At 36.5% G+C, this 21,829-nt stretch overlaps 1 protein-coding gene across 5 annotated transcripts in view; it reads right to left on the minus strand.

Annotated features, from left to right (window-relative positions):
- Vps51 (vacuolar protein sorting 51) overlaps positions 1-21,829 on the minus strand; it is a 99,270-nt gene that overhangs the window by 56,520 nt on the left and 20,921 nt on the right. Inside the window, exons 1-2 of one of the 5 annotated variants that reach the window (XM_081734590.1) lie at positions 14,765-14,937; positions 1,139-1,248 (exon numbers count right to left, since the gene is read on the minus strand). In XM_081734590.1, the coding sequence (XP_081590716.1) occupies positions 1,139-1,219 (81 nt within the window). In that variant the 5' untranslated portion in view covers positions 1,220-1,248; positions 14,765-14,937. Of the gene's footprint in view, positions 1-1,138; positions 1,249-6,420; positions 6,642-6,866; positions 6,892-14,764; positions 14,938-21,829 lie in introns of those variants that run through there. The other 4 variants (XM_081734591.1, XM_081734588.1, XM_081734587.1 and 1 more) reach the window with 4 other exon arrangements.

The following is a 21,829-nucleotide window of genomic DNA, read 5'->3' on the forward strand; positions in this document are numbered from 1 at the left end:
TCCGAATCGTCACACTGTAAGGGCACTGATCGATAAATTTAGAGACATTGGAACGGTAATGGACTATGATCGAAGTGGTAGACCGTCAGTGCTTGATGAAGAAAGAATGCTACACATATCGGATGCAATGCAGCGTAGCCCCCACTTCGAAAACTTGCCCAGGAAGAAGCAATAAGTGTTGGTACGGCATAAAAGGCGGTTCGTAAGAAACTGCGTCTTATCCCGTATAAGGTGAGAGCGGTGCAGCAGTTACTTCCTCCCGACAGTGTAAAACGAGTGCAGTATTGTGAATGGTTTCCATGGTTTGTTATGGACAAGTCTAACGAATTTTTTTTTTTTTTTTTTTTTTTTTTTTTTTTTTTTTTTTTTTTTTTACTGATGAGGCCTGGTTCTATTTATCAGGTTACATCAATGCCCAGAACTCACGTTTGTGGTGTGCAGAAAACCCACATGTCATACATGAAGTTCCTCTGCATGACCAGAAGGGGTGTGGATTGCAATATCCAGAAGAAGAACAGTCGGCTCCATATTTTTCAGACAAACAATAGATTCAACTCGTTATTGTGAAATTATTCACCAGTTCATGGGAGAACTAACGGAAGACGAAATTCGTAATGCTTGGATACAACAAGATGGCGCTACAGCACATACAGCTCGCCAATCCATGAGATTACTGCAAGAGGTTTTTGGAGATCGAATAATTTCAAAGGGATTGTGGCCACCTCGGTCTCCTGACTTGTCTCCTCCGGATTTTTACTTCTGGGGTTATGCAAAGAATTCTGTTTATAAAGGGAACCCCCACACGCTACAAGAACTCGAAACAGCTATTCGAGATTTTGCTCATAGCATTCCACATGAACAACTTGTGAGAGTATTTGAGAACAAGAACAAACGTGTGCAAGCATGTTTGGAGGCTCATGGGGGACATTTCCAACATTTGCTGTGAAAATGTGTGTATATATGCTACGCCTTGTACATAGTGCTTTTATGCCATAAAATATAATAAATTTTGAGTAAAATAATTTTCTCGTTGCTTTTATAGAGACTTTTTGAACGCTCTGTACAATTAGAATATTGATCAAACTACACTATTACCATTTATTTATTCTGCCAGATATTGACATTACAGTAAGTTTACCTTCAACATTTTCTGGAGGTACATATCTGGATTGAAGTGCTGGCCATTAATGTCATAGGGGTCTCCGACTGTCTCACTCATCCCGCTCACTTCTTGTCTCTTTTACGAGCCTAAAATGCAAGCCATCAAAAATAATAAGTAATTACAATACATAAACGCATATCTTTTTTTAGTAACTTCTTTCATTTAGACTTAATTACCCTTTTATAATGTAACCGTGCCACCTGAAACTTCTGATTTACGAAAATATTGAGAAGAAAGTGAATCTGAGATTGTAAAAATTTCTCGAATTACAGGGGGTAAGAATTAACTCCCTATTGATAATTGTTTCTAACTTTTTTAAATACTTAACCAATTTTCATGAAACAAAAAGCATTTTGCTCCTTACAATGGTAGAATTGTTATACATTGCTAAAATTCCACATAAGCAAACCATTATCCAACATTTTTCGTGAATGGCTGGGGATGATTGCGACAAACTTCTGCAGATACTCCAGTGGTATGTTTGTAAGAACTTGGCGAATTTTCTTCTCCAATTCATCAGAAGTTTTTTGGTTTTGTGCAATAAACTTCCTCTTTTGCCCACCTCCAGAGGAAGAAGTCGTAGGACTTTAGGTCAGAATTCCTTCCTAGCCATTCAAGAAGGCCACGAGTCCCAACTAGCGTCTTGGAAAATGGGTGTCGGACCACGCATGGACAGAATGTGTGAAATGATACGGTGCCCCATCTTGCAAGAGATTAAGTCGTTCTAATTGTCCCACAGCATACAAAAAAAATGAAATGAAATCTTAAAGTTTTACGTCCCACGCATATGCCGGTGAGACTAAAGGAGACGGTGATGATGAGTAATGAATGAAATGGTGGAATGAAGGAAGTGGGAGGAAACGGGAGAACCCCGAGGAAACCCACGCACACGGTGTTTGCCCACCACAAAGTTCACTTGGCGGGGGCTGGGATCGAACCCGGGACCCCAAGCACCAGAGGTGAACGCTCTACCACTGAGGCACCGCGGCCCCTACCCCCACAGGTTACAATCCCGTGAACATGATTTTCAAGCATAGCAAGGTACCGAACTGCATTTACCGTCTCTGACTAACGTATGGACCCACAACTTTCGTTCTTGTCACCCAGCACCACACGGTAACCTTTGGGTGATGTTAGCTTTTTTCAACAAGTACCCTCGGATACTCTCCTGGCCAATATTAACAATTATTTTAGTAAAGTCTTCTCGGGCTATCAGCCAGGTGAAGGTATTGACATCAGACGTTTCGAATTTATCTTCAGAAATTGTAATGAAGAGACCAGAGACGTGAGCATGTATATATAGTGACTACTTAGGGGCAGAGCTATAAAAGGGGGCTTGTGATTGACTGAGAGAAATGCTGGCTTCTGATTGGCTTTTGTTGTGGCTACGAGAATGTCGATTAACAAATCCTTTAATATGAAATAGGACTTCATCGGACCACATCAAAAAGATCTTTACCAGTCTTCACACCAAGCAAGCATCAACTCCCCATACTCCAACCGATGATAACAGTCTTCCGGCGCTAACTGCTGGCAGTAATGTGGTTTTCACGAGCGAAAATTCAACTCTTTTCTTTTAAACGATTCGGATTAAACCACTTTGGCGAGATACTTGTCTTTATGATTTCTACGAACACTGAGTGAACATTTCCTGAACTATTTTCACACTTTTCTGCGTTCTGGATGCTGAAGGGCGACCGCGTCTTCTAATATCTGCTACAGACACTGTGTCCATTAGTTTCGAAGAGAATTCCTTATAGTCTTGCATCTACCGAGGCACGAGGTCTTTTTCTACTTCACCATCATCTCTGTACCACTGACACGGATTGCCATACTTCGTAACGGGATGCCAGTTAAGCCCGCCCACGCAAGGCTAGACACCGCGCCATTGATACTTGCAATGACATAAATGAGATATCATGCATTAAATTCTACCATTGTACGGAACAAAATGATTTTTGTATCATGAAAATTGGTTCAATACTAAAAGTTTTTAACAATTTTCAATAGGGAGTTAATTCCCGCTCACCCTATATATTCTGTTCATTCACACAGTTCATCAAAATATATTCTTGAATTCTTAGATCATGTAGTACTTGGTAAATTATATAGGCTTTACGAACAAAATATAATGTTAAGACTTTGTTTTATTATATGCTTTTATCTATAAATAAAGTAACGTACGAACTTGGCATATACATTCTGCTTTAATAAAAATAACTTATACTGCAGGTACGTACACTACTTTATTTGAAAAATAATATCAATTCTATTACAAAGCATGTAGTTACAATCACTATCAATAACTAACCCGTCAAGAAAAATCTCTGGAGGTAGAAGTTCCAGTTAATATTTTTTTCAGTGTCCTGTTCAGTTTGTATATGACGGTCTTCGGAATAGCGGGATCGCAACAGATTTCTGCTCTGTGTGAACATTGTGTCTTTATGTTACCACCAAATCCGGGGGGAGGGGCCGCGGTGGGTCAGTGGAAGAGCGTTCACCTCTGGTACATTGGGTCCCGGGTTCAAACCCTACTCCCGCAAAGTGAACTTTGTGGTGAACAAACACCGTGTGCGTGGGTTTTCTCGGGGTTCTCCCGTTTCCTCCCACTTTCTTCATTCCACCATTTCATTCATTTCTCATAATCACCGTCTCCTTTAGCCTATCCGACATAAGCGTGGGACGTAAAACTCAAAGATTTCCTTTCATTTTCCAACCCGGGTAGGTCGAGAAATGTGAAAAATACGTAGAATTTACATGAAAAAAAAAAAAGATAAATTCATGTTAACAAAAGAAGTGTAATGTGGTATTTTCAAGTATCAGAAGCTGCATATTGTTGATACTATTTTACGTGGAGGCCTGCTGACGTTAGATATTTTGGTGTAATGAGGAAATTAATTCCCAGAATTCAAAGAACATAGTTACATATGACGGATGTGACATTTCGATTGTGAGTTTTATAACAACCTATGTTGGTGAAGAAAAGAGTTATTATGTTGTATGCAGTGGCACGGATTATTGAAATTGAGCAGAAAATCTGGCAAATTTAAGGCGGCACTGAAATTAAAGAAATGGAAGTTATATTTTCAAAAGTGAACATCGTATGGTGGTGTAAAATGTCATTGGGAAAAGTCAGGGGTTTACTCGAACAGACGGTTCTACCAAATAGAAAATTTATGGGTAAAGTACGATATGAAACATTTTTCGTGAAGGAATGAGAATGTGAATATAAGTAATTATTGTCAGTGCACAGCATATTGAAATGAATTTTGAGTAATAGTGAAAGTATTATATGTTTAAATGCACTTTTACATTATCCTTATTTATACGTATATCCCTTATCGCTGACGCGCCTGCTCCCTAGGGACGCATCCCCTCGCTATCACTTGGCCTCCCTGCTGTGCTCCTGTCTTGACTCGGTTAGATATGCCATACGTCCACACTGTATTCATACTGAGCTCTCTTGATGTTAGTCTGCAAGTAGTAATGCAGCTGCTTATTTAGTGCATGTTCTCTTTATATATATATATATATATATATATATATATATATATATATATATATATATATAAAAACTCTAACCTAACTTGAACATGTAAGAAATTAGTCAAAATTTGGTTGAACCGTCTGCTCGAGTAATACCAAAGTCCGCACTGAGAGGTACTTTTTCTTTGAGGATACAAAGTTTCGAGTTGAGTTGAGTTGATTTTGAGTTTAACGTCCCGTTCAGCAGCGAGGCTATATGAGACGTGGACCTACTGATTAACGTGGAATCTGAACCACATGAGCTCCCGCCGGGAATCGAACCCGGGCCTCCCACGCCAAAGGCGCGTACGCTAACCGCTTAGCCACGGAGAAGCTCAATATAACGTTTCGATAGAGGTGTTATTATTTATAGTGTATCGGCGTAAAATTAAAAAGGATAAACCTAGTTTTAACGACATCCTCGCTAACGCGCCTGCTTCCTATCGACGCACCCTTTCGCAACCGCTCAAGCTTTCCTGCTGTGCTCCTGCTCTGACTCGGTTAGATAGAATTCCTGCTTTTAGTAACCACATAGCACAAGTTGGTTTGTCTCTCACAGTTTTTATGACACATTTCCGTACGCAGTATATACACGCTAAACTATAAAGTTTTCTTAAAGTGACGTGCACCGAGGAATTCGTAAGAAACACTTTCTAAATGACACTAAATTTCCACATAAATGACAAAAAATTTATGGTTTTTACGGGTTAAGTTCCAAAGTTGGGCGTCCGTTTCCAGCAAAATTTTTAAAATTTACAGGAAAGATATGGATAATTTGATCGTTTGTGTGCTTGATAATATAAAAGAGTCTCGAAAGATCTGTTTATTTGTTATATATAAGCGGTTATAAACATGGGACTATATGGCGAGCGGGTGGAACTACTTGGCGCAAGGTAACAAAACAGTTGCATTGTGGGAAAGAAACGAGCATATATGTTATCAGCATGGCAAATGTACAAGGGCAATGGAGTAACAGTTTTAATATTTGTAAAGCAATACATTGATAACGAACAAAATCTTTTAAAAGTTTGTGAAGAGCACGGATTAACAAATTGCAGAAAGTGTGCAAAGGAGATAACAACGAAAAAAACTTGGCGAAAGCGGACGCCCAACTTCGGAATAAATGCCGTTTTTACCCTTAAAATACTGGACCTGCTCTGTAGCACAAAGGCTTCTTCATTTATTGTTAGCTCTTCTCCGAACATTATAAAACAATCGTGTTAAAAACTTGAAAGTGGGCTTATACAAGGGAAAAACTCAGTAACACAAGGAGGCACTACAACCTCAGGGGCCCAATACATATGGGCGTGGAAGGTGGACGGTTGGTTGCTTTTCCAGTTACTCATTTTAGGTACTTTTTAACATCCTATACATTCTTGTACTGCATAGTGTTTGCTCTTCATAATACCGTTGTGTCGATATACAGTTTTTGCATGTATGTATAAACTGACTTCCTATATGCCCATTGTTCAAGTATTTTAACCATGAACTTTTATAAGCTAACGTATTCTTAATCTGTGCTTGACTATTTTCAGAAAAGAGCACGATTTTAATATTTTCTTTCTTTTTTAAATACATTTCTTATATATTTTAATGTAGTATCTATCTTATGTACACATATTTCTACATTAAAAAATACTTTGCAAAGTACAATTATGTTATTCTTTTATTGTTACTGTTTTAATTCGGATAATTTATATTATGAGTTAGTTTTTACAAAATAAATTATTTACTTTAAGAAAAAAACAGTCCTTTACCCCTATTCTGTTTCTTCCTTAAATTGATTGACCTGCGAAATTTCTCATATGTTTGGATTTAAAAGCTGATGGAAGTAATGATAGTATTTAAAGTTATCTTCTCGTAACTATTCATTTATTTCATTACTTCTTTGACGTATTCTTCCCCTTTTTTCCTCATCCTTCGTACGTATGGCAACACAAAATAGCCAATCTATGATCGAAAATGGTCTCAATCATTTGCGCCGGTTTGTGCCATTGAAATTTTCGTTTCTGCTATCAATTGGAAGAAATAATAAATAAAATGAAGTGGCGATGCTGCCTTGTTTTCAAGTTAAAATCGACACCAATCAAAATATTAAAAAATTGATTTCAAGTCATTTTTTAGCAGTTGTGCTACATTTGTGATAGATTGGACTATTGATATTTCTCATATTTCTTACCAATAATCAGATCGTTTATCAAAACTTAGATGGCGATACTAGCTTGATGTCAAGTGAAAATCACAATTCAGTAGTAAAATATATCAAAACTGTTTCGAAATGACTGTGCTAATTTTGTGCTGGTTGTATCGTTGACATAACAAATAAAACAAAATGGCGAAGCTGACTTGAGCTGAAGCTGTGTCAAGTTAAAATCACCACCAATCAAAATATTTATGGATTAATTTCAAATTACGTTTAAACCAGTTGTGCAACATTTGTGTTGGATTGTATTATCGAATTTTCTCATCTATCTTACTAACAATTAGTGATGTATCGCTCGCGAGTGAGCCGACACTTCTGACTAACTCTTTTGGATGAGTGAGTGAGTCGTTGTACAATAGAAATGAGCAACGATTCTTCGAGAGTCGTTCTGTGGGAGTCGTGATTCTTCGGGAATCACAATTGTTCGGAAGTCGTGGTCCATCATTGTTCTTCGGGAATCGTGGTTCTTCAGGCGTCATGGTTCTGTTTGAACCACTGTTCTCTGGAAGGGACGATTCTTTAGGAGTGACAATGTTTGGAGAACGTGAATCTTGTACGTCGCTCACTCGCGAACCGCTCTCTTGCTGTTTAATCTTGTTGGTTGGTTCAGTCAGTTGCTGTTTTGGAGGGGTAGTTTCGCTGGTTCTCACTATGGCGAGTGCCTCTTGAGTGGAGTTTGGCAAATGTGCGTTGCCTTAGTGTATTTGTACCTCTGGCATGAATAAATTAAAAAGAGTACCAACAATGTAAATGTTTAGCACTTTGATGTATCAGTTGGACTTACATTGATATTTTACATATAAAGCGTAAACTTTTAACTATCAATTAAAATCGAATCTGCAGAATGGGGGAGTAGGTCAAGTACGTAAAAGCCCGAAAGAGCATGTTCTTTCCTGTTCCCTGGATCCGCTCTTGCATTCGCAAATAGACAATTGAATATTCAGTTGAGAAATTAATGAAACGAGAGAGCACAGCGCACCAGCAGTAGAGATAAGAACTGATTAGTCACTCTGCGTTTGTTCGTACATCAATATTGTGCAACTGTTAGTTTTTAACAAGGATGTTATAAATAGAGGATCTGCCCATATGTATCTTCATCCTATTCAATCGATGAAGCCAAAAAGCAACCGAGCATCGGCACGTCTGATTGGCTACTCTCGTTTCTACCATCGTCTGATTGGCTACTTTCCTTTCCGCCATGATTGTTGGCTCAAAACATTGCGATCCTATTGGGCGGAGTGGGAGAATGAGGGGTGGCGAAACTGTGACGTATGGCGTAAGATTTTGTCGTAAGGGCAGATCCTCTATTTTATAAGATCTTTGGTTTTTAACAAAAGTATGTGTTATACAATTCTCTAGAGAAATGGTATATTAAAATGAGCATATGTAATTCAAATAAATTCGTAATAGTTACAGTAAATTTTAAATGTGTTTTATAATAGGAGAGAATTGCTCCTGACCGTCTTCGTTCATTATTTTGTTGCAAAAGGTAATTTCAGCTTAAATAACGAATGTCTACTTAAGGATATTTTAAGATACTTTTATAATATAGGCCTATATGGAAATTCTTAAGACTGTGATGTACAAAATTCAAAACGTATTTCCCGTAAGTTGTACCTACAACATAACTGAATTTTATGGAAGCACACAGGGTTGGGATGGGTGGGACCAATGCCCCTGTTAAAGTTTTCTGTACTTAAAACAGTTTTTAAACCGCAATGTTATGTTATTGACACAATACGTCTATTATATAAAAATGTCAAGAATCTTGTAATCACGCCAAGGGAAAATAGTTCAACCGCTTAAAATTAATTTTTTGATATAGTTATTAACACCTACTTTGAATTAGTTTTTGTCATGTTACTTTGATTTGATTCAGGTCCGTATCCATGGGGGGCACGGGGACCAAGCCACTTCTAAATTTTTACTGCCTCTCCTCAAATTATCACGGTAGGCTTGCAAATGACCTATAATATGGTGATGAACTATAATATGGTTGGATCCCCCTCCCTATCATCCACCGGCCCCATCTACACTTTTGGGCTGGCTACTGGCCTGATTTGATTTGGTTTTGAGTTTAGCGTTCTTTTCAGTAGCGAGGCACTGCAGATCAGTAGTAAAGCGCTTACCTCTGGTGCGTGGGGTCCCTGGTTCGATCCCCAGCCAGGTAAGTTCGTGGTGGACATCATGTCCGTGGGTTTTCTCAAGTACTCCGTTTTCTCCCACTTTCTCATTCCACCAATTCTTCCATCATAATTCAGTTGCTTTAATCGTCGTCTTCCTTAGCTTACAGGGCTTAATCGTTTGCTATTAAACTAAAATATTTCATTTTATTTCAGCAGCGACGCTATATGAGACGTGGACCTACTGATTAACGTGGAACCCGAACCACATGAACTCCCGGAAATCAAAGGCGCGTACGCTAACCGCTTAGCCACGGGGAAACTCGTTACTTTGATTAAAATGTGTATTCTAAGGGGGATGTGGTGGCCAACATTTTTAGGAAAAATTTAGTTTCTCATGATGTAATAAAATTATAATATTTTTGGCATTGAATCTAAAGCTGTAAGACTTTTGCAGTAATTCAAAAAGTGTATTGCTATAGCACTGAGTCTAAAGTTGTAATAGTTTGCATTGCGTATTTTGATTCGTTTAGGCTGTAATTTGAATATAGCTTTTTTTTTTTTTTTTTTTGCATTTGTGATGTATTTTTACACTTATTAATAGTAATTTTATTTAATCTAATTCGCATGTGTATTTTGTATATGAATTGCATTTTTGTGTGTTACATCTGTTAATTGTAATTTGGATTAGTCTAACGAGGGAACCTATCCAAGTGCAACTCTGACTTCGAGTCGAGACTATGGCCGTTCGATACCTTGTCCCAAAAGAACATAACACGAAAACGGATACATCCTCGATCGCAACCGTTGCGAAGATATAAGCGTGAAAAGTTAGAAATTGAGCTTCAAACTATACATTACAAAGTCGGATTCCGGGTCAGATTTTTCGGAAACGGTCGGGTAAGGAAACTCAGCGAATACATATCAAATTAGTGTGGGGAGCCCAGCACCTTTTGAATGAAAAATTTGTGTCCCCGGGGCACTCGCAGGGTCCCAGGCGGGGTCCAACTCAAAATTTGCAAATGGAACCAGGGGTCAAGTAGCATATTGTGTGAAAGCTATTGTTAAATAAAAGAAGATAGAACAAATCTCAACTTTCTACGATAACCCTGTGCAAACGGGCAACTGGTCAAAATGTCAATACAAGAAATGAAATCTTTGAGTTTTACGTCCCACGGTATGCCGGTTAGGCTAAAGAAGACGGTGATGATGAGTAATGAATGAAATGATGGAATGAAGAAAGTGGGAGGAAACGGGAGAACACGAGGAAAAACACTCACACGGTGTTTGCCCACCACAAAGCTCACGTGGCGATGACTGGGATCGAACCCTGGACCCCAAGCACCAGAGGTGAACGCTTTACCATTGAGCCACCGCGGCCCCCAAAATGTCATACCTTGCACTTTTAAACGTGTTTTTCTGTTTTGTTATTGTCGCAATTTAACGGATTTAGAAGAGTGGCCATACATTTTCTGATGTAGGTTGTATTGACATTTTGACCAGTTGCTCGTTTGCACAGGGTTATCGTAGAGTTGAGATTTGTTCTATCTTCTTTTATTTAACAATAGCTTTCATGCAGTATGCTACTTGACACCCGGTTCCATTTGTAAATTTTGAGTTGGACCCCGCCTGGGACCCTGCGAGTGTCCCGGGGACACAAATTTTTCATTCAAAAGGTGCTGGGCTCCCCACACAAATTTGATTTGTATTCGCTGGGTTTCCTTACCCGACCGTTTCCGAAAATTGACCCGGAATCTGACTTTGTTATGTATAGTATGGAGCTCAATTTCGAACTTTTCACGCTTATACCTCCGCAATGGTTGCGATCGAGGATGTATCCCCTTTCGTGTTATGTTCTTTTGGGACAAAGTATCCAACGGCCATAATCTTGACTCGAAGTCAGAGTTGCACTTGGATAGGTTCCCTCGTAAAAGTGTAACTTCCTGTAATTTTTTAAAGTTAAATTTGTAATAGCCGTGTGCTTGTAATCTAAAATTGGAGTTATATCTTTTAAATTCATTTTATGTTATGCATTTAGTCTGATAATACAACTTTAGTTTTTAACTTCCCCCTCGCCCCGTTATAAAAATATAAGTGAGTCACTGAGTCGTTCAAATGAATCGATTCATTTTAGTGGGCGAACTATTGAGCGGCGATCTCAGAGGTGAATCGTTTTGCCCATCACTACTAACAATCAGAATACTAATCAAAAATTGATGCAGTGATGCCAACCTGAAACGTCATAAAATCCCATCTCGAGGGGCAGAAATTCCCATTTTGCTTTTAAATTTCCCACGATATGCTAATAGAGTTTTCCAAACCTATACTGCTTGTAGACGTTCAAGAAAGCTTGAACAAGAGTCTTGTTCAAAACCATTCAAGACTACTTGATGAAAAAGACGTCAGTTTTGTCTTGAATTCAATAGTTTCGTTCAAGAGATTTCGTTTCGGTCCTGTTCTAAACAATCAAATTCAAGAGCATTCAATAGCCATTCAGCGCTCGAATTGAGTACAGGAAAATACAAAACAACTATAATGGCGTCGTGAGTCATCAACAGAGCGGCAGTTGTTGAATAAATATATTTTTATTACTCTTTTCCATAATTATCTGATGTTCAGTGTGCTTATAATAATAAACAAAAGCTAATATCTGGGTTGGAAGCTATTGTTAGTATTTTTGTTGATAATATACACGATTATTGTAGTTACAGTGTTTGCATGCCCATAATTATTGTTAAGTTTTGAGACATCGATAGGTACAGGCCCGTAGCCAGCCAAAAAATGTAGAAGGGGCCCGGTGGAAGTTAGGGGGCCAAAGCCAACGTCAAATAGTAACATCAGCAATTCATCTTATCTGCTCTTGAATGTTTAAGTATTTTGCTTCTACATAATTCTATTATCCCCCTCTACATACGCACATTAAGTTAACAATCTGTAATATACATAAAAAACGTGAATTTTATTAAATAGGTATTGTTACTAACTTTATTTGTTTGTAAAATCCCAAGAATAAATAAGGTAAGAGTACAGGCTGCGCTGGATGTGAATTGACAGTACTAATATTTATAAAACATGATGTTGACAATGAGGTTAATCTTTTGAATATTCATCGGTTAATGAATGAAAGAGCAAAGACCACCAACAATCGTTTACGACTTTCTGCTTGAGATAGGAGAGCTCTACAAACCTAAGTATTAAGGTAAGTGGGAAGTAGACATAACCTAACCTAAGTAACCTAGTAGTGCGTCATCCCACCTTACTTCGGCTTCTCCCATTACTGCCCACAACCATGCTCCCCGCGGCCCGCCAGTCTCACCTGTAGGTTAATAAAGGATTTCCATATGTAATTGTGGTCCTCCCTCCATACTCCCACCCTCGAGGTAACGTAACAGAACATAAAATGAGTAAAGTTTAAGTAGAAATTGATGATTGTAGATTTTATTATCGTTTTTGTTTAAAATTAGGTGGACGGGTAACTTTGAAGTAATTCCCTTATTTACAATTATAGTTCTATTTTTAAAAATATTTACAGAATGTTCTTGTTTAAAATCTTAAATCAAACTCCTTTTAAGAAAAGGCTGAAATCACAGAAAACCAAACGAAGCAATGATATTTTTCAGCTACAAGACTTACCGCCCATATCTGCATCAGACTTTCTTCATAAATCTATCCCTGTTTTGGTACTGGTTAAGAATAACGCGTCAAACGAATAGTAATTTTTCTGTTAAAATGTGTGAGTGTGTATGAAGGAGAATTATCTGAGATACCGTAATAATTTCCACTGTCGAAACATGCCTGTAGGAAACCAGTATTTTATCTTTAGAAGTTTAATGTTACCAGTATCAAATCATTACAAGAGTTTATAGTTCAGTTCAAATGAGTGAATACGATGTCAAGGGTTTGTTGCACTATTCTAATTTATACATAATTTTTATTCTTGTACTATAACCTCCGTCGATGTCGCGCCTGCTCCGTACGGACTACTCTCCCGTGGACCCCTTTCAATGCTCCTGCCCCGGCACTGTTAAATAGCATCTTGATTTGATTATTATTATTATTGCACAGTCTTGTATGTAGCATATGTTAGGATGCACATTTGTACCTTACGGGAAAGCACTAGTAAAATTAATCTGCACGCGTGAAAGCAACCTCTACCTTAAGAAATAACTTCTCAAATACTACGTGTGGATTTCGTGATAAAATAATTAGATTACAGTAGAATAACATGTAATCATTTCCACGATACTTCAATTTGTGAGCATATTATAAATCTGTATGTCATTATTTGATATTATCAGAGATTAGTAAAAGTACAAAACGTCTTATTAAATCAAGAAAAGTCAGTTATATATTTTTTTATTTAATGGACTCTTCTTTCTTAATCTACACCCGGTATTCTTGTATATTAAATTCTCAAATTAATACTTGTACTTCTCATTGCCTCAAAATTTAACAAAAGTTATGGGCATGTAATATCTTCCGACGCAAATATTAGCTTTGTTTATTATAATACACACTTGGAATATCAGATAATTATGGAAAAGAGTAACGAAAAGATATTTATTCAACTGCAGCTAAGTCTCACGGCGCCATCATACTTGTTTTGTATTTTCCTGCACTCAAACTCGAGCGCTGATTGGCTATTGAATGCTCTTGAATTGGATTGTTTAGAACGGGACCGAAACGAAATTTCTTGAACGAAACTATTGAATTCAAGACAAAAATAACGTCAGTGCTGACGTTTTTTTCATCAAATAGTCTTGAACAAAAATCTTGTTCAAGCTTTCTTGGATCGTCTACAAGCAGTATTAAATGAAAAGTTTAAATGGCAAATTCGGTATATGACCACCCTGTTATAACAATTGTAATTCCACCCTTTTTCGTCCGGTCTTTTTTCTCTTCTAGGGAAATATAGAAAAAAAGAAAACGATTAAACGCATGTCTGGTTATTTTAATTGATAAATCCATATACCAAATGTCACGTCTCTCCCTTCATAGATTCGAAGAAATGGAATCTACCGGTACACAGAGTGAAGTTAAGTGAAGTATATGAAATCAGTGTGCTAACACATGACACGCAACTATAGAACTGTTCGAGAGTTAAGAGATCCACAAATTTATGAAATTTACGTCTGTACTGTTATTTTGGAACACCGGTGTGTTTGTGTTTGGTTTGTTAAATATCATTATCCCTTTGTATGAGAGAATATTTTACCTGTAATTTTCCTAAAGAGTGGTGTCCATATTCTTACCCTGTCCCTTTATTTTTAAATATCAAATTAAGACAGGTTCATCCGTCATCTTTCATCATCGTCCATTTTTATCAGAAAGGGTCTTTCCTAGTAAGATAGCGAAATCGGTCCTTGATCCAAATTGGGTTGTTATTGACCCAAACGGTTACCCTTGACCTAAACTACCTCAAAATTGCAACCCACTCCCCTTACCGAATTATCGTATCATATATACTCAAAATTGAATATTTTTACATTTTGATGGGGGTGGTCGAAACATTTTGAAACTTGCACAGATTGTAGATACTACCTAGGTGTAAATGTGCATTTTTTTCCAAACCTATTGATGCGCAATTTCTTTGCTTTTTGTGTTGAAAATTTCAAAAAATTGTAGAAAAAATTTTTGCGGGGACGTTTTGTTAAAAAATTTGTTATATCCTTAGGTACAACATACGGGCCTGAAAGTGATGGCAGCATTGTCAAAAAGAAATAAAACTGAAAACAAACGTATTTTTCGCACAATTTTTCCACCATTTTACGGCCCTCAAGGTGAGGGCCCCTTCAAACAATCCTTTGCCAGAGTTCATAATTTTCCTTTCTCTTGCGTTCCTTCCCCTTTTGTCGTTCTTTGGTTGCTTTGATTGTATTCATTTCGGAACAAAAACACCAAATATATCTCGTAACAGTGCTTCCATTCAACCGACTCTTCCACAAAAAAGTTACACACACCTCGCGTCGCCTAATCGTATCTACCAATGTTTGCTTTACTGGCTGTACACAGTGGCGCTCTCTGTTACTTGTATCAGGGAACGGCGACTCGCTACCGATGAACAATGTTTTCCCACAACTGACGTTTCGAATACGCACTAGAGGCAGCGGAAAAACAATAACAAAAGCCGCGATTTGTTTCCGTTATTCAGTGTACCATATTTTCCAATTTAGTTTATTTTAATTTTTCTTTGGTGATGTAAGCTGTATTTCGTTGCTGTTTTCTTTCTCTCTTTTTTCTTTTTCTTTTTCTTTTTCTTTCTTTCTTTCTTTCTTTTTTTTTTTTTTTTTTTTTTACGAGAATGTGCACCTTATTCCAGAAAGCGCATTGATTGTGGCTGTTTTGAGGCAAAACTTTTCTAAGTCCAACTTCGGGTATCTTCGTAAACAGTTAACCAAAGATCCCAGATTCAAGGCCATCCAACCTTCGTAATCGGGAAACGTGTGCAGATGTTTTTTCTTCGTTTAGGTTTAATACGACATGTCAAAATGTTATTAAACGTAGAAAAAGTAACGTTGATTGAAATACTTAATGATACAATATTTCGAAAATATGTATACGTGTAAGCACATGTTGGCTTTGTCATTTCTGTTTTGCGAATGTTCGTATGCCATCCAGTGCGATATATGTTTCCATCTGAAAATTTTCCGCTGACCCTAGCTTCCCGGGATCAGTCACTTATCCTAGCTAGACTTTGACTTTCTATGTACTGAAATCGATTTCGAAGCCACAGGTATCATTAATTGTCTTAAGTTGGTCTTCGTACCACTATACAGATCCCCAAACGGTAATTCAATAGTCTTTCTAGATAGACTCGAGGAACTGCTAAACTTATTGAGTAGGCCTAGTTTTAGAAATTTTAAGATAGTCATAGGTGGTGATCTAAACTCTGATTTTGATGTAACAACAACAAAGAACAGTGTAGATGAATTAAAAATTTTGTTAAGGCAATTTAATTATAGTATTACAAATATGAAGCCAACAAGAGGTCTAGCTTGTCTTGATAACATATTTATAAATTTAATTTTATGTCAAATTCATTGTGATGCATCAATATTTTCTTTTTCTGATCATGATTGTGTATGGATAAAATTGGATAACGCACTATTAAGTAAGGAGGTTGATATCTAGTCCACAGAATGTAAAATAGTTGTCTCTAGGCCAATCACTGAGGGTAAAATATATGAGTTTAAGAGTTCACTCTGCAACATGAATTGGTTTCAATTGCTATCGAATTACAATGACTCTAATGCACTGTTCGAACGCTTCTTGAATGTGTTTCTATATAACTTTGACATATTCATCCCACAAAGAATCTGTAAAGTTAATCGGAGCCTACTTAAAAAGCCACATAAAGAAAATAATTCCACGTGGTATATCCCTTAACTTTACTCAATGAAGAGTGAGGCGATGTTACATTTAAACAAATATAAGAGAGAAAAATGATGTAACTAGGTCATTCTATCTGAAAGCTAGGAATACATATAAGCAAGCTGTTAATGAAGCGAGAAAGCAGTATACTTCGGCAAAAATCGAATCGTCTGTTAATAAGTGTAATCTAATTTAAAAAGTTATTGATTGTATTGTTCTGCCACTTACCCATTGCATTAACCAGTGTCTAACACAGGGAATCTTCCCCGAAGTTTTAAAATTATCACGAGTTGTGCTTGTATATAAAAAGGGACCCGAGAATTGTCCATCTAGTTATCGACCAATTTCTCTGGTACCAGTCTTCTCAAAAATTCTTGAAACTGTGATACATATGCAGTTATGTGATTATCTTGATAAGTATAACGTAATTAGTACTTCACAGTTTGGTTTTGTAAAGGGTAGATGTACTGTTGGAGCGATTGATTCGTTGGTAAAGAAGGTTATTAGAGGCTTTGAAAACAAGGATTTTGTTCAGGCAACATTTTGTGATTTAAGCAAAGCCTGTGATTGTGTTGAACACACAATTCTCTTTAAAAAATTAGAGTACTACGGTATCAAGGGTTTAAGTTTTAGATTATTCAAGTCTTACTTAGAAAACCGTAAACAAATTGTTTTTGTACATAACAATAAATCTGGTATTGCATCAGTTAAATACGGAGTACCCCAAGGTTCAGTACCTGGGCCACTTCTAGTTTTACTAATGATAAATGATTTACCTTACTTTTTATCTGCTTACTCTATACTATATGCTGACGATACGACCTTCCTAAATACTAGTCCTGATCTTTGTAGACTTAATTCTATAACTGAAAATACATGGGATCAGGTTGTGATTTGGTTTAAGGCTAATGATTTTTTACTTAACGAGAATAAAACTCAACATATGACTTTTAGTCTAAAAGATGTGCCTGCTGAGAATAACTCAGCATGTATGAAGTTCCTAGGTATATATATTGACAACAAGTTATCGTGGGAACAGCATATTAATTATATTTCTGGAAAACTCTCAAGAGTAATATATCTCCTAATCATGTTCCTGATAATTGTGTCAGATTGGCTTACTTTGCTTTTTTTCAGAGTATAATTTTGTATGGTATACTATTTTGGGGTAACAATTATCATCATGTAAATAGCATTCTTTTAATACAGAAAAAGGACATCAGAATTATTTCAAACGTAGACAAATTAGCTCATTGCAGACCTTTGTTTATCAACCTTAAAATTATGACAATAATCAATCTATACATTTACACAGTACTCCTCTATATAAAAAGTAATCACCAAAATTTACAACTCAGGCAAGACATCCACTCGTATAATACTAGAAGCAGTAAATTCATAAATGTCCCATATCAACGACTGTCCAAATCATTAAATAGTTATGAGACAATTGGAATAAAACTGTATAACAAGTTGCCTGCATCACTAAAAGATGAATATATAGATAGATTTAAAAGTAAGTTATACAATTGGTTAGTTGGAACGCCCGAAGTTAAACATTATTATTTATTTATTTATTTTTTTTTTACTTCACGACAATTGGCCTCACTAATTGCGTTGGATAACACAAAACTTTATTCGTAAAACAGGAAAATATTAAATAGAGTATTGGATACAGACATCCCTATCTCAACCCATATTCAGTCCCTTCGTTTTGCTTTATTTTTTGCTCAGTTTAAACATGTTTTATTCTTTCGTCTAGTCATCCCTCCAAACTCATATATGTATGAGGTAACAAAAGCCAGCTAACTTCCTCTAGCGAGACTTGTTGCTCTCTCTCTCTCTTTCTCTCTCTGTCTGCCTTAGATAATAGTGATGAGCGCAAGAGTCTTGGTCTTGCAGTTTTTGCAAGAGTCTTGCATGCAAGACCAAGATCAAGACCAGGAATCCCGATGCAAGACTAAGACCAAGACCAAGACCAAGACTCTTGCGCAAATACCGGCACTACTTGATTTTTTTTTTTTTTTTTTTATAAAATGTAAAAGAGAAGATGGATTTCTTGGCTTCAGTAAAAATGCTGCTGGAGTGGTTTATGCAACCCAGTAGTTTATGCAATCCGTGTGAGTTGATCTGCCCCTATAGCTTATAGCAACAGTATGTCGTTTTCTGAATTGGTTGTTCGCTTTTTCTGTAGATATTACTCGTTTTCAAGCCACACAGGTGTCATCTCGCACCATGTGAGCTTTTTTGGTGGACAAACACCGTGTGCGTGTGTTTTCTCGGTATTTTTTCGTTTACTTCTACTTTCTTCATTCCACCATTTCAGTCATTTCTCATCATCATTGTCTCCCTTAGCCTTGGTGCATAATCGTGGGACGTTAAACTAGATACTTCATTTCATTTCAAATCATATTAGTGGTGTTCTTCCAAAACTAAAGAGAAATGTAGTATTGAACATCTGTAATACCGTACACCATAGGTGTCGACTACATGGGTGTGGCCTTGGCTCCGAGCCTCAAGCATCCGTTGGAAATTTTCAATGTGCGCTCTTAAAACTAATCGACATAACATTTTCATGGCATTGACAAAAACTTAGTGCATGTGACCGCAAGTTTGATTTCATGGGCGGATGCTTATACGGTGAATAATTGTTTATTAATATGACTTTTAGCCTCCTTAGGTATACGGCACATCGAGGATTGAACGATACAACATTATATTACAACAATAAATTTATATTATAAAATTGAAAGTGACTATTTTTGTGACTTCTAATCTCTTGAACCAGCCGACAGATCTCGATCAAATTTTCAACATAGATTAGGTTCTGACGTGGGGTGTTGTTTATCAAATCACTTTGGCGGTAGGAGGTTGATATGGAAAATGTACAAAAATAAATAAAATTTAATAACTCTCGAACCAACCGACCGAACTCGATCTCATTTTCAACATAGAGGAGGATCGGATCTGAGGTGGTTCCTGTCAGACCACTTTGACGGTGCAGTTTAGGGGACGGAGAATGAAAGATATGTAAAAATGATCGAAAATGACAGATATTAAAATGGAGTCTATAGTTTTAGGGGTCGCTGAGATAAACAGTGACACTTCCGATGCTATTTAAATCCAAGTTCAGCCCCGTAGCTTGTCGGGGGGAAGAGAATATATATATATATATATATATATATATATATATATATATAACGATCGAAACTGACAAATTATTGTCGAATCCATAGTTTTCCAGTTTGCTGAGTTGAATACTGACACTTCCGATACGGTTTACGATCAAATTCAACCTCGTAGCTTGGGGAAAGGGAGATACATAATAATGATCAAAAATGACCAAATATTAGTGTCAAATCCATAGTTTCCGGCATCGATAAGGTGAACAGTGATACTTCCGATCCCGTTTAAATGCAAATTCGGCACCGCAACTTGGGGGAGAAACAAGATATATATATATATATATATATATATATATATATATATATATATATATATATATATATATATATATATATATATATATATATATATATATATAATTATCAAAAAATACTATTATCAATGTCGAACTCATGGTTTTCGAGGTCATTGAGATGAACAATGACACTTCCGATGCCGTACCTCGCAACATGGGGGTGAAGGAGATATATAAGTTTATTGAAAATGGCCGATATTTGTGTCGAATCCTTAGTTTTTGGGGTCTCTGGGACGAACACTGACACTTCCAATGCCATTTAAGTTCAAATTTAGCCCCGCAACTTGGGGAGGAGGAGGAGAGAGAAATATAAAAATAATCGAAAATGATCAACATCAGACAGCGCTTTACTAATAATAAAAAGTGACTGACTGACCAAATATATTATTATTATTATTATTATTATTATTATTATTATTATTATTATTATTATTTTAAGTTTAACCCAACGAAGTGGGTAATTGATGCTAGTAATCCATATTCACAAGTGAGACTTCAAATAACTTAGAGTTTGATGCCGTTATTTTGTATTTCCAATACAGGTCAAAACTATTTATATAGATTGAAATTACACAAAAGACATAGACAGTTGAATCGTTTTCAGTTTTCACTTAAATTATTCTAAAATATTAAGAGGTTTGATTATAATTATTATTATTTTAATTTTCTCTCTCTTTTTTTAAGTCAATATTGCTAAATATATCATCATCTTCATAATAGCTATTCTGCCATTATTGGCAGGTTACTTGCTGCAACTGAGAAGCTTCGACGTTCGGTGGTCCTCAGCTAGTATCTTCGTCTTGACATAGCAATTTTCTGTTTTAATACCTTCCTTCAACTAGTCTCCTTCGTTTCCTCCCCCTCTTTCCTTCCACAATACCCTCCAGCATGTCCCTCATAATACAATTCCTCCTCAGCCAGTATCCTAACCAGTTCCTCTTCCTACTCTTAACAATATCTAAAATTCATTTTTCCCTACTGCTATTTTTTTAACACCTCACTCGTTGTCCATTCAACGCAACTAATTCTCTCCTTTTTTTTCTCCATGCCCATGTATCGAAAGCCTGCAATTTTTTCATCACTTTTGCGTAATGTCAATATTTCTGCCCCTTAGAGTACATATTGAAATCTGTAAAACAAAATCTCAATATTTAATTGGAAGTTTGATTAATACAAGGATTAGCTAATCGTGGTTGAAAAGAAAAATCTGACACCTTTAGAGTGTAAAAATAATTTTGGAATTCATGGTATTTCAATAAATCTGTGCCGTCTTGATTTTCTTTCATGCTTCTCAGGGGTAGCCTCCCCAGTTTGGGAACCAGTGGAGTGTTGGATCTGTTAAAAGATATAAACAGATTACGAAACGTTGTAATTTAGGCATATCTTACAAGTAGTGAAGCGTGGGCACCCATTAAAAAAGGAAAGGTCATCACCTATTTTGTACACTATCATGAAACTTACATAAAGTTGAACTATATTGCATTTAGAAACATGCATTGTATTTCCGTTACTATTGGCGCATTATAGAGTTTATTATCCCTTATATCCATAGTAAAATTTTCCTATGAAAAGCTTGAGATTTCTTAAATGCAAGACTTGCAAGACTCTTGCATGCAAGACCAAGACCAAGAGTTCCAGTGCAAGAGCAAGATCAAGACTGGTGTGCAAGACCAAGACCAAGACCACCCCGGTCTTGGTCTTGGTCTTGCATTTGCTCATCACTATTAGATAACATTTTTTTAAAAAAAGAAAAAGGAATAATATTCATCTTGGTTATCATAATTCTAAAAACAGAAAAGACAAGAATAACTTAGAATTTATGTTTATCCAAAGGTGATAGGTTATATTACTCACCAGTAATATATTCAAGTAACTTAACTCTGTTGCAACTGTCATAAGTGTTTGATATAAATTTTATTATTCATCTTATTTGTGACAAGTTTTAAAGAAATCTTTCACGAAAT

Source organism: Thermobia domestica, chromosome 12, assembly GCF_964235325.1.
Source record: "Thermobia domestica chromosome 12, izTheDome1.hap1.1, whole genome shotgun sequence".
Taxonomy (NCBI): domain Eukaryota; kingdom Metazoa; phylum Arthropoda; class Insecta; order Zygentoma; family Lepismatidae; genus Thermobia; species Thermobia domestica.